Below are 12,277 nucleotides of genomic sequence, written 5' to 3'. Positions count from 1 at the left end.
GTGTAACGTCACGTGCGCTCGGGTTTATAGATAACACAGACGGAGGCCGAGAGAGCGACAGGGAAGAAAAAAAAAGACGAATGCTCCCCCCCGATCCGTCACTCCCGAACTTCGACAAGAAGAGCGTCGATCGAAACCCTAGCGATTCTATGGACTCCCTAAACCCTAACCCTAGCCCGAACGGAGTCCCTCCCGCTGCTCCCCTCGTCTGCCTCCTTCGCTTCGCCGGCGACTCCGCCGGCGGGGCCTTCATGGGATCCATCTTCGGCTATGGTAGGATCCTGCTCTGATTCAGTTAGCTATGGATAATCTTTTAGGCATGTAACATTTGTTTTCATTTGTCAGCAAGAGTACTCCGCTAGAAATTTGGGTTATTATTATTATTATTATGGGAATCAATGGAACGCCGATTCTTGAATTGTGGGTTTTAGGGTTTAATTTGGATATTCTTGTAGAAACGTTTTATAAGTGGAAATTGACATTGATTGATGAAAGAGGGGTATGAGAATAGTTACTGTGCACATTTAATTAGGTCTAAAGATATGATACAACATGGACATTGTGACACATTATATCACGTAGGGGTTAATTGGATCACTGGTCACTGTATATATCTTGTAATTGGACCTTCAAGCTATGTTTAAATTGTTTGGATGAGAGATCATGTAACTAAATACTAATTGGATTATTGGTCACTTCTAACATTTTTTGTCAATCTAAGTTGTATATTTTCATTTATTTTTAAACAAGACAGCTTGCTCAATATGCACAAGTTAATATTTTCAAGAATAAAATGTCAAGTGGAATACAGTTATCCCATACAACTTGCCTGATACGTTGCAAACTTTCATTTCTTTAAGTGATCAAGATATTAAACATAGGAATAACTCTGTTATGTCAAATGATCAAGACTTTTTTATATCACATCACTGAAATACGTCATTTCAATTGAGGGAAAGTATTGGAAGTGATTAACGATCCTAGTAGTATTTAATTACATAACCAGCTATCCAAGCAATTAAATGATAGGCATGATTGTCCAATTACGTGATAAATATAGATCCAATCAACCCATCTCGTAGAGATGTGTGTGTTGTGTGTACAAGGACTATGGATGATTAAACGTAAAACTTGTTAGTGGTATCTGGAAATATAACAACACTTTAAATTTCTTATAGACTAACAACACTATAAATTTCTTATGGACTAACTTTCTCAGCCATTGTTTTTGGCACATGGAGAGGATTACGCAAAGGTTCCAAGTAAGGCTTGTTATGTACTGGTGCAAAGGGTTGATAAATATAACAGGATAATTTTGCTTCAGGGTTGTCATTACATTTAATAGACTTTATAATACAATTGGCATTTCTTATCTATCCATATTGAACTTACCTATGAACATTATGCTTAGGGCCATAACAAACTTCATTGATTTAATCGCTCTATCATATTACTTCTGAAAATATGTTAGGTCAAAGTGACCTAACTAATCCAAGATCTAAGCAAGTGTGTTCAGTGTGTGTCCCACTCCTGCTTGTGCAAAGCCCATATTTCTTTTATTTACTCTACAAATGCACCTGTCTGGCAGGCATTATGCATGTATATGCATTGTCGTAGGCATATTCATGACTAGTTGCATGAAGATTATGTGCAAATTAGAAGGGTAAGAGTAAACTAGCACATTTAAGAATTTGTATTGCTATTTATGATGAAGGATTTTCAGCTAACAAAAGCAAGTTTTCTAGAAATTAAGATCTTCCCCTCATTTGAAGTGTTTTCTGTTCTAAGTTCAATGGCATCAAACTGTGCTAGTTCAAGAGCAACTTGGCCTGACTTGGTTAAAAGTTAAAACATTTATACAAAGAGATCTTGCTTTGGTGAAATTTTCATTATTCTGAATTTATGACTTCCTTGTTAGTCAGTTTTTAATGTTTAATAAGATGTCCATGCAGGGGATATCACTAGAAAAATATCTATTTTACTACTCAGTGGAAGATCCAAGCCACTGGACATGATTAATTTTGAATATTAGAAAATTGCTTTCTCGATTTCTTACTTGTCCATCAAGCAGCCCTAGAATGGATGATTTTTAACATTTTGTTACCTTTATATATGATTTTTAACATTTTGTTACCTTTATATATGATTTTTAACATTTTGTTACCTTTATATATGATTTTTAACATTTTGTTACCTTTATATATGATTTTTAACATTTTGTTACCTTTATATATGATTTTTAACATTTTGTTACCTTTATATATTTTTAACATTTTGTTACCTTTATCTATTTTACTACTCAGTGGAAGATCCAAGCCACTGGACATGATTAATTTTGAATATTAGAAAATTGCTTTCTCGATTTCTTACTTGTCCATCAAGCAGCCCTAGAATGGATGATTTTTAACATTTTGTTACCTTTATATATGCGATTTCTTACTTGTCCATCAAGCAGCCCTAGAATGGATGATTTTTAACATTTTGTTACCTTTATATATGATTTTTAACATTTTGTTACCTTTATATATTTTTAACATTTTGTTACCTTTATCTATTTTACTACTCAGTGGAAGATCCAAGCCACTGGACATGATTAATTTTGAATATTAGAAAATTGCTTTCTCGATTTCTTACTTGTCCATCAAGCAGCCCTAGAATGGATGATTTTTAACATTTTGTTACCTTTATATATGGTTTAGAACATTCGCAATCCATTATAATTTGGTACAGAAAGTTATATACTATTAAACCAAGAAATTGTTTGGGTTCCTAATTTGGAAGCTTCAACCAATAGTTTTGTTCAACAAACTGTTACTTAAGTTTTTCATGTTGTTGGTATTGATCCATGGGGGGACGAAACTGAATTCTGTTTTTTTTTCAGTTTTAGTTTAGGTTACCCAGTGATACCTATAAATGTTTGGATTTAAAACTTGGTATGACCTGTAACCTGAAAAACCATTTCTTATACAGACACCTACCGTTTCATCAGAATTCCTTCTGTTATCCTTTAAGCATGTATGCAAACTTTGTTGCTTGTTAGAACACTTTTCCGATGATTGGTGAAAATACATTAGTTAAGTTAATATGGTATTGCTACTATTATGCATTGAACTTATATAGTAGACTATGATTTCTCTTTTTTCTTTAAGCAGTAATTCTTCACCTTTAGTGATCATAGTTTACCTCATATTGTCTGTGTTTATGTGTTTCAGGAACAGGCTTGATAAAAAAGAAAGGATTCAAGGGCTCATTTGCAGATGCAGGAAGTTCTGCTAAGGTTGGTACTGTATCTCTGTAATGGGGGTCATTATGATTTTCTTATAACAAAGAATTATGATTTTCTTATAACAAAGACATAGCATGGAGGACCTCTCATTATCCGATCTTGGATGCCTGATACACTTCCTTGATATGTGAAATGCAGACATTTGCAGTTTTATCTGGTGTTCACAGTTTGGTTGTCTGCTTCTTAAAGAGAGTGCGTGGAAAGGATGATGGTCTGACATCATTTTCTTTTTAAATCTTTCTCTGCTTTCTTGATTATAATTGAAATATTTTCTTACTCCTGGGAGCTTGATGAAATATCTTATTTGCAGTGATCAATGCGGGAGTAGCAGGTTGTTGTACTGGCCTTGCATTGAGTTTCCCAGGTGCTTATCTGCTAAGCCAATTTGTGTTGAGAACTATTAATTTAGGTTCAAGATTGATTGGTATGTATCTTTGTGGTTTATTGGTTAATAGAAGTCGGTCTAGAGTTATCTTATCCTTTCCTATTTTAATCTGACTTGGAAATATTTTCTCATCATGCTTTGCTAATGTAGCTTAGCTTGCATACTTGGCACATGGTGAGAATCATGGCTGGTATTCTGGCTTATTATAAAAAGGTAGATCTGCTGGGTTGAAAGTAATAAAATGTGGATGAAACTAAACCCTTTTGTAGCATAGTGATGTGGTACATTACTCATTGCAAACCTTTCTGCTCAATGAGAAAAATTGACATGCGCGATGCCGCCAAATTAGATTGAAAATAACAAAAAAAAAAAAATTCTAAGCATTTGGTTTAAAAGTAGACCTAACCACTTACAATATAAATATGGCAAATAATAACAAAATATAGCAACTTACACCCAAGGATGGACCTACCTTGGAGGAAGTGGTGTCACGTGACACCACTCTGCTTCGAGGGTGCGGATCTATAATGAGTTAAGGTTGGGCAAGTGCCCTAGTTTAATTCGGAAAAAGTTATTTAATAAGTTACTATTCAACATTTCAACCTATGTTTATATGTATCTTCTAACCGATCTCTTATGAGTTATGTCTCACCCAAAAATAATTAATTCTTGAAGTTTACTATACCTTAAGTGGTCTTTTCCACCTTAAACTCTAAACATTTAATTTTTTAATACATATAAAGTGACGGCACTGACTTCTTTTGATTACAACCATTTAATTCTTAGTAAATCTGAAATAGTGATATCCATCTCAGTTAAATCACAACCAAGCAATTCCTAAATAAAGTCAAACAAAAGTCATGGAAATGCATTTGTTTTCTAAGAATGAAAATATTTTAGTATTGAAACAGTGATTGGCTTTTTAGTGCCAACTATGGATAAATATCATTGCTTCGCCTTTGCTTTCCTCTAAGGAATGATTGATAGTGTTACTCATAATACGATGATCGATAGTGTTATCAATCAAAGAGATGATTGGTTCAATGATCATTTAGTGATATATATTTAGAAAAGTGCATTTGATAGTGTTACTAATGATGCAATTATGTACTCTTTTCAAATATGAAATCTCTTCAAGCACCATTGTATTTTTTTTTTTAAAAATTGTGAATTATGTGAGGACACCACTTTCATAAACCATGGATCCACTGCTTACACCGTATCCCAAATTGTTAAGAAAATGGATCTAAAAATAATTCGGATGAGTTTTTTTTGTGTGTATGAGTGCTTTACGAAGTGGCGGCCTTAAAATAAATGGGGGCAAAACTTTGTGTTTATAAGAAAAATACCCTTTTCGAAGGTAGATGGACCTAAAAATAAATAGGAACAAAAGTGTAGGTTTACATGAAATAAGTTTGAGAAAGACAATAAAATGGTTTAAGCATTTGATTCATAATACATTGTATACCTAACCACTTAAACAAAAAATATAAATAAAATGGTTTAAGCATTTGGTTCATAATACATTGTATACCTAACCACTTAAAACAAAAAAAAAATATAGAAAGTTGTAAGAAAATATCATAATTTACAGCATATACCAAACTTCTAAAATGCAAAATGCTTTTAAAATTATTTTGAAGAAATATTCTGGGTGGTTTTTGGAAGTGGATGAGTTTGAAAGTGAATAGTGGGAAGACTTTGGGTTTATAGGCAAAAAACCTGTCTACAGTCTCAAACTACAATGTTTATCAAATTGATGAAATACAAACTGAATTTAAAAATGATTAATTAGAGTAGTTTGTGTCTAAAGGTGATTTTGGCGGTGGGTGGTTTAAACATAAGTGGGGTAATACTTTGGGGTTATAGGTAAAAAATGCTTTATACTATACTCTATTATATTATTTTATTAAAATTGATGAAACATTTTGTCTTAGGATTGATATTATAAGTGGATTGGCTTAAAAATAAATTGGATTATACCTTTGGGTTTGTAGTAAAACAAAAAACCCTTTAATAATTAAATTTTAAACATACAAACTATGGGGGACGAGGGCTTAAAAATAAAGTGGGGTTATACTTTGGATTTATGGTAAAAAAACCCTCTCTTTTATATATATATATACAAGCTAAGGTAAAGGGTTTTTACTATAGCTATAGACAGTGCATAGCTATTGTGAAATTCCCTCTAACTTTAGTATATAGATTTATGTTCGTATGTTACTCATTACAATGTTTAGTTTGGATAATATGAGACACCTTTCTAGCCATACCAAACTTGGAAAACATCGCACTCTCTTCTGGATAAAGGGGTAGTACTAAGTTCAACTTGGGGCTTAGAATCTTTGCACCCTTGCATCCGTGAAACTTCCCTTCTGAAAGTTGAAAACTTGGTTTTGGTTCATGCTTTATTGTTGCACTATGATAATCTAATGATACAATTCCTATAAGTTTAATACCTCTGATGAAGGTTATCGACAATATAAATGTATTCAACAACAACAACTACTACTATCACGACAACAAAGCCTTTGTCTCAAATCCGTTGGGTCCGTAAACAAAACAAAATAAAAGGCCATGTTTGATCAAATTTGTCTTAGAAGTTATTTCTAAGCAGTTTTTGCCTTTAAACCTCTTAAATTTAGCCCCTCTGACCATTGCACAAAAACTCGGAAGTTATGGTGAAAATCGAGAAATTATAGTTTTATATTAATTCTAACATATACCCCCACAAGTTGAGAGTCCTTTTTTATGGGCTTTCAGACTGGATTCATGCAGCAGTAATAATTTTTTAAAATTCGCATTAAATTCGTGGCCAGCAAGATTTAAACTTGGATTGTTCTGATACCGTCTTAAATTTAGTCCCTCTAATCATTACACAAAAACTCCGAAGTTATGGTGAAGATCGAGAATTATAGTTTTATATTAATTCTAACAGAACCCAAAGGTTTACCCTACTTTATTATTGAACCCATGTACTTCTATTTGTGCTCATACACCCAAATAGCTATCAGTATTTACCTTTAAACCCAAAAGCATCTAAATCAAGACATGTATACAATATTTCTCTAGAAAAATTAGTAAAATCCCATAATGCCCTTCTCCTTTCTCTTTTCTCATCCTTTGTAACAAAGAACCCATTATTTTTAATGGGATCTTCCTCGCTTCCTCCTATTCTCCAACCTTCATTGCTATCACCACTTCCTCCTCATTTTCTTCCCTCCCCACTTTTTCCTTCTCACCCTCTCCTCTCCCTCTACTATCCATCTGGACCTTCGTCCACCCTGTCCTTCACATCTTCCTTAACCCCCCCCCCCCCATCTCCACCTCCCCCAATAGCCCATAGAATAAAATTGAGTTATTTTTGTTGTCCATTCAAAATTCTCTCTTTTATTTGCATCTTCTAACGAAAGTACGCAGCCACGCTGCAATACCCTTTTAACTCTTAGTAAACTTCATATATAAAATGAAACTGGTCTATTCTCATAAGACAAGCATGTTCTTGGTTGATACTTGGTATCATATACCTATTAGAAGACATTAGGTTTTAGGAGAGGAGGAAAGAGATGAGGGAGGGTGGATGAGGAAGTAATGGTGGCGATGAAGGTTGAAGAAGAGGAGGTGGAGGAAGGAGGGAGATCCCATTACAAACAATGGGTTCTTTGCTAACGTGCGGGGAAATTTGGGTTTTGCTATATTTTTTAAGAGATACACTGTATGTAAATCTTGTTTTAGATGCTTTTGGATTTAAAGGTGATTACGGATAGTTGTTTGGGTTTACGAATACAAATAAAAGCACATGGGTTTAATAATAAAGTGGGGTAAAACTTTGGGTTTAAAGGCAAAAACCATGTTCTAGTCTCATTTGACTGTACTCAGTATCAAACTTTTAGTTGAGTGGAAATTGAGCTAATCTACTCTTTAACCATACTAATCCTTTTAATAGGGCAATGTTTGAACTTGGCAAAGTTTTCAATTAAGGTCATATGTGTTGCCGCATTTAGTCCGCCATGTATATTAATTTTTTGTTATGCACAAGCCTATGCATGGATTATTGCCTGTGGAATATGTAATTGGATATGGATGAACTGCTTATGCTGTGTCCTTCCTGAATATCATTCCTACGTAGCATGAAGTTTTGCTCCAATGCTGTGAAAAATTTGTACTCTGCATTAGGGCTGAGCATGGTTCGGTCCAAACCGAAAAAACCGACCCGAACCGACCCGAAAAAATCGGTTTTATGAGTAGGGCGGTTCGGGTCGGTTTGAAAACTTTTTAACCCGAACCGACCCGAACCGACCGAATATAGTGCAATACTACCCATTCTGATCTTAAACCCTACCCGACCCGTCCCCAAAGAGTCAAAGACTCAAACCCTAAACTCATTTTCTGAATCATTATGGGTTGAAAATAATATCATTATATCAGTGTTTAATGCTTCATAATCTCCTACTTTGTTGATATCTTTTTTTCTTTAACATAGTTTGTTGTTTGATAAGAAGTTTGATGAAGTTAGAACCGAACAAACCGAACCGAACCGCACCGAACCGACTTGCAATAGTTCGGTTCGGTTTTGAATTATAGACGGTTCGGTTCGGTTGTTCAAATTTTGGTAAAAACCGAACCGAACCGACCGTTGCACACCCCTACTCTGCATACATTTTGTGGTTGTTTGATCGCTACACCAAATCTTGTAGTTTTTGCATTAATTTATTTTCAACCGAACACTGTAGTTATACTGAATATACCTTTTCCATATAAAGTTGCAGAGACACCAAATGATGGATATGAAATAAATTTCACGCAAGTTGCAACAAATGCTATATGCAATATTTGTGTTGTAGCACTTGCTGCCACTTTATTTTTACAGCAGCCTAAACGGCCATTACGTGAAGAGATAACTTAACCAAAGTCTAAATGGGATCATACTTTTTACCTGCTAGTAAGATCCGACATACTTATAAACAAAAGCAAAAATTACAGAAAATCCCCTAAGGTTTGTAGAAGTGACCAAAACACCCCCTGAACTTTTAAATCTAACACTTTTACTGCCATTTTAATTTCCCCTCAAATAAAGTCACATGGATACCTTTTCTAAAGACAAAAATGCCCCTAAATCTCGAGAGAAGACAGACGATTTCTTATTTTCTTCAAGGATATCTCTGTCATTGAAACAGGTCACATGTTATCCATGTGAGCTTAGTTTAAGCGAAATTTAGAATGATGGCGTGAAAGTATAAAAGTTAAATACAATTTTCTCTCTCTTTAATTCATTCTCAGTGCGGCACCAAGTGACTGTGATTGAGCTGCGGGAAGATGGGTTATTGTTCCTTTAAGAATATTGCTTTAGCTGTTGATGCCTAAGCAATTGTAGTGCGTGAACATATGTGCTTGCAAGTAACCTTTCTTAAGGAGTACTATTTTCTTCACAGCTTCGAATTATAGTAAACACAAATATGTTCTAAGGCATTTCATTTATTCCAGGTGCACCACAGGCTCTACTTCAAAGCTGCGTCACTTTCGGAGCATTCTCGTGCATTATGGAGGGTCTGAACAAGCAACAGCCAGCATTAGCACACTCACTGTTAGCGAGCAATGGGAGCATCTCTGCTCACCAAAATGTACTGCCACCATTTACTCTTCCACTTCCTCATGACATCAGAGACGGTTTTGCTTCCTTCTGCAAATCCTTGCCAAAATCTAGTAGTTCGATTTCCCTGTGAGTTCAAACCTGCAAGCATTGTGATTCTTGTGCTTGTTGAATTTCCTGTAAATTTTGATCTTTGTTGGTCTGTTTTTGAGATTGATAAACTTTCTAGACTTCTCTGATGATGTAATTGATTTGTTCGAAGTGTCATTGTAGTTGTATTTTACATGCATTTTTAGTTTGGATTTTTTTTCATGAAAACCCCTTAAAAATGAGGTTATTATACAGAAACCACATTTTATTTTCAATTTATACTCAAATCACCGTTAAAGTGTGTTTTTCTTCCACTCAAACCACCTTTAGTCAAATCTTCACTAAAAAACAAATGCACGTCTAGAGTACGTGACTTGTATCCTAACTAGATCTAAACGTTAATGAGGCGAGTTGCTTGTCTTGAATGTGGGTTTTTAAAGATATTTTTGGATTTTTAGAGAATTTTGACCTAGGGTGGTTGATGGGGACAAAAACCTAGTTTAAAGATGGTTTACATATAAATTAAAAATGAAATGTGGTTTCTGTATAGTGACCCTATTTTTTGAGGTTGTTTTTATGGGAAAAACTCTTTTAATTATACTGTGGGTTTTTTTCAATAACTTTTACAGCAATTTAGCTAAACTGCAGTTACATCAATAAACTCCGATGTGTAGAGGTACTTTTTGTTTGCTAAACTCGTAAATAAGTAGTATTATGCCTGTTCGGTCGCTCACAAGAGACTACTGAGCGAGATTAGCTAATATCTATTGAATGTCTAGTCTACTCGGTGTTTGCTTGATTATTAGAGTAGTGACAATTATATTATAAAACCCAGACTACTTTTGTGCCGGTAGAGATAAAGTGTGATGTGAAGTTCTTCGCATTTAAGGAAAGAACACACGCTTTTGTTCCTTTTAATTGAAGAATTTGATTTCCTGAACGTTGTCCGTGTTGGGTGATGGAACCTTCCCCAGTCTAATCTAGTGAAGGGCGGCCTGTAGAAAAACTGAGGAGGAGCACTCTCTCAGATATGAATTGGTCTTTCCTCATCTTCAGAGCCTTGCTATTCTTGGACTTGTTATTTCAAAGTCATCGGCCACCACAAAACTGTGGAAATTTGACAAGAACTAATCTTACCTTGAAGCTACTTTCACGTTATTCTTGGGGTGCGTTTGGTAGGTTGTTACTGTAAGATTTGTAACCATAGTTGCATGCAATTCTATCATTTTTTTTTAGTTGCAAGTGTTTGTTTCATTGCAATTAGATCTTATAGTTGAAACTACATTTGCAAATGCTTCTCCTGTTGCAGTTTTTGACTTGTGCAATTTTGAGCAGAAGTCGCACTTGCAACCTTATTGCAACTAACCAAAATTAATTAGAAAAAAATTCAAATATCAAGATCACTATTTAAAAATTTAAAAATAACTAAGGGCTTTATTAAAGATTTAAAATAATTGTAGCTTTTGACTTATGCAATTTTGAGCAGAAGTCACACTTGCAACTAGCCAAAATTTTAATAAAAAATCCAAATATCAGGATCACTATTTAAAATAAAAAAATAACTAAGAGCTTTAGTAAAGATTTAAAATAATTTTATAAAATAATTTTAGCATTAAAAATATAAAATTTTGAGAAATATATTTTAGAAAATATTTTCTTAAAGAATAATATTTTTTAGAAAAATGCTACTTTTAGGAAAAATTTTATTTTAAAGAATTTTTTAATTTAATAAAAACCTTTTCTTAAAAATGAAATTTTTTAGAATCCATATTTTTACAATTATATTATCTTTAAAATATATTTTTAGATTGAGTGAAAAGCAGATAGATACAAAATATTATAATTTTGAAAAGATATTATTCTCCCAAGAAACTATTTTAAAAAATAAATATTATTTTTTAAAAAATTAATTTTATCAAAATATAAGAATTTTGAAAGAAGAATTTATATTTCAAAATTATATTCTTTTTTAACAAAAAACTTAGGGAAAAATATTTCAAGGCCCCAAAAAAAGAAATGGGTTGTGAATAGCCCCCCTGTATTTTTTTGGGTGACAAAGCCTCCAAAACTCAAGTTAATAATGATTCAGTCCTTTTTTCATTTCCAAGGTAACTTTGAGAGAAAAGTTGACGCGATAAGACCAAAATACCCCTTGTACCCATTCCCCCCAGCCTCGCTGCCTTCTCTCTCTCTCTCTCTCTCTTCTGTTGGCCCTATAGTTTTGATGATGATTTGTTAAACAATTTATCGCTAATATGTTTTCTAGTCTTTGTTGTTTTTGGTTTTTCCTTACAGGTATTTCTACACACGGCAATCAAAAGTTAAAGATTCAAGTTCATGTGTGTGCTACACCTGGTATAAGTTTAGTTTGCTTACATATATTGTATGTTTATATGTAAGCTCAATATATGTACACTTAACACAGATTTGATGTTTTCTATCATATAAATGATTTTTCATCAAACGTTGTTACAATAACTTTTATTTCATGTTTACAGCTCATTCATACTTTATTATATACATAGTCGACCGCCAGCTTTTAATTTCTAAACTTAGATTTTTTGTGCCTCGCGGTCGACCGCGAGATTTCCACGGTCGACCGCCGAGCTCATGATTGTATTCCAACGACTAGTTTCTGATTTGATTCTCTGGAGGCTTTTTGGTCATTTTAAGTTGGTTTTTGCTGAGTTCTTGAGTGGGTATAAATACCCCATTGCTCTTCTATTTCAGTAACCAAGAAAACCAAGAGTTTTTGTTTTTACAAGAAGTTTTAACAAAGGTTTAAGAGGCGTTTAAAGAGCTGTTAAGCTAATTTTCGTTAATCTACTTCAAGAGAAGTTTTCTACAACAAGAAGTGGCTTTTAATTCCTATTGGGATCATCATCTACTACTCTTCTTGTTTATTGAGAAGTTTTCTAAAACTCTT

General features: G+C 33.7%; 1 protein-coding gene across 1 annotated transcript; it reads left to right on the top strand.

Moving 5' to 3' along the window:
* On the top strand, window positions 107-9,556 carry LOC109822237 (mitochondrial import inner membrane translocase subunit TIM22-2-like). The gene is made up of 5 exons (XM_020388400.1): window positions 107-273; window positions 3,213-3,277; window positions 3,425-3,497; window positions 3,597-3,650; window positions 9,156-9,556. The coding sequence occupies exons 1-5, from the start codon at window positions 150-152 to the stop codon at window positions 9,392-9,394; spliced, it is 555 nt and encodes a 184-aa protein (XP_020243989.1). The 5' UTR covers window positions 107-149; the 3' UTR covers window positions 9,395-9,556.

This window comes from Asparagus officinalis, chromosome 8 (genome assembly GCF_001876935.1).
Source record: "Asparagus officinalis chromosome 8, Aspof.V1, whole genome shotgun sequence".
In the NCBI taxonomy this organism is placed as follows: Eukaryota; Viridiplantae; Streptophyta; class Magnoliopsida; order Asparagales; family Asparagaceae; genus Asparagus; species Asparagus officinalis.
Note: the sequence above shows the minus strand (reverse complement) of the source record. Positions and strands in the feature narration are given on the sequence as shown.

Coding starts and splice junctions, on each gene's coding strand:
- LOC109822237 (XM_020388400.1), top strand. CDS start 150: ATGGACTCCCTAAACCCTAACCCTAGCCCGAACGGAGTCCCTCCCGCT. Junction 274..3,212: donor GGGATCCATCTTCGGCTATG/GTAGGATCCTGC, acceptor TATGTGTTTCAG/GAACAGGCTTGATAAAAAAG. Junction 3,651..9,155: donor CCTTGCATTGAGTTTCCCAG/GTGCTTATCTGC, acceptor CATTTATTCCAG/GTGCACCACAGGCTCTACTT.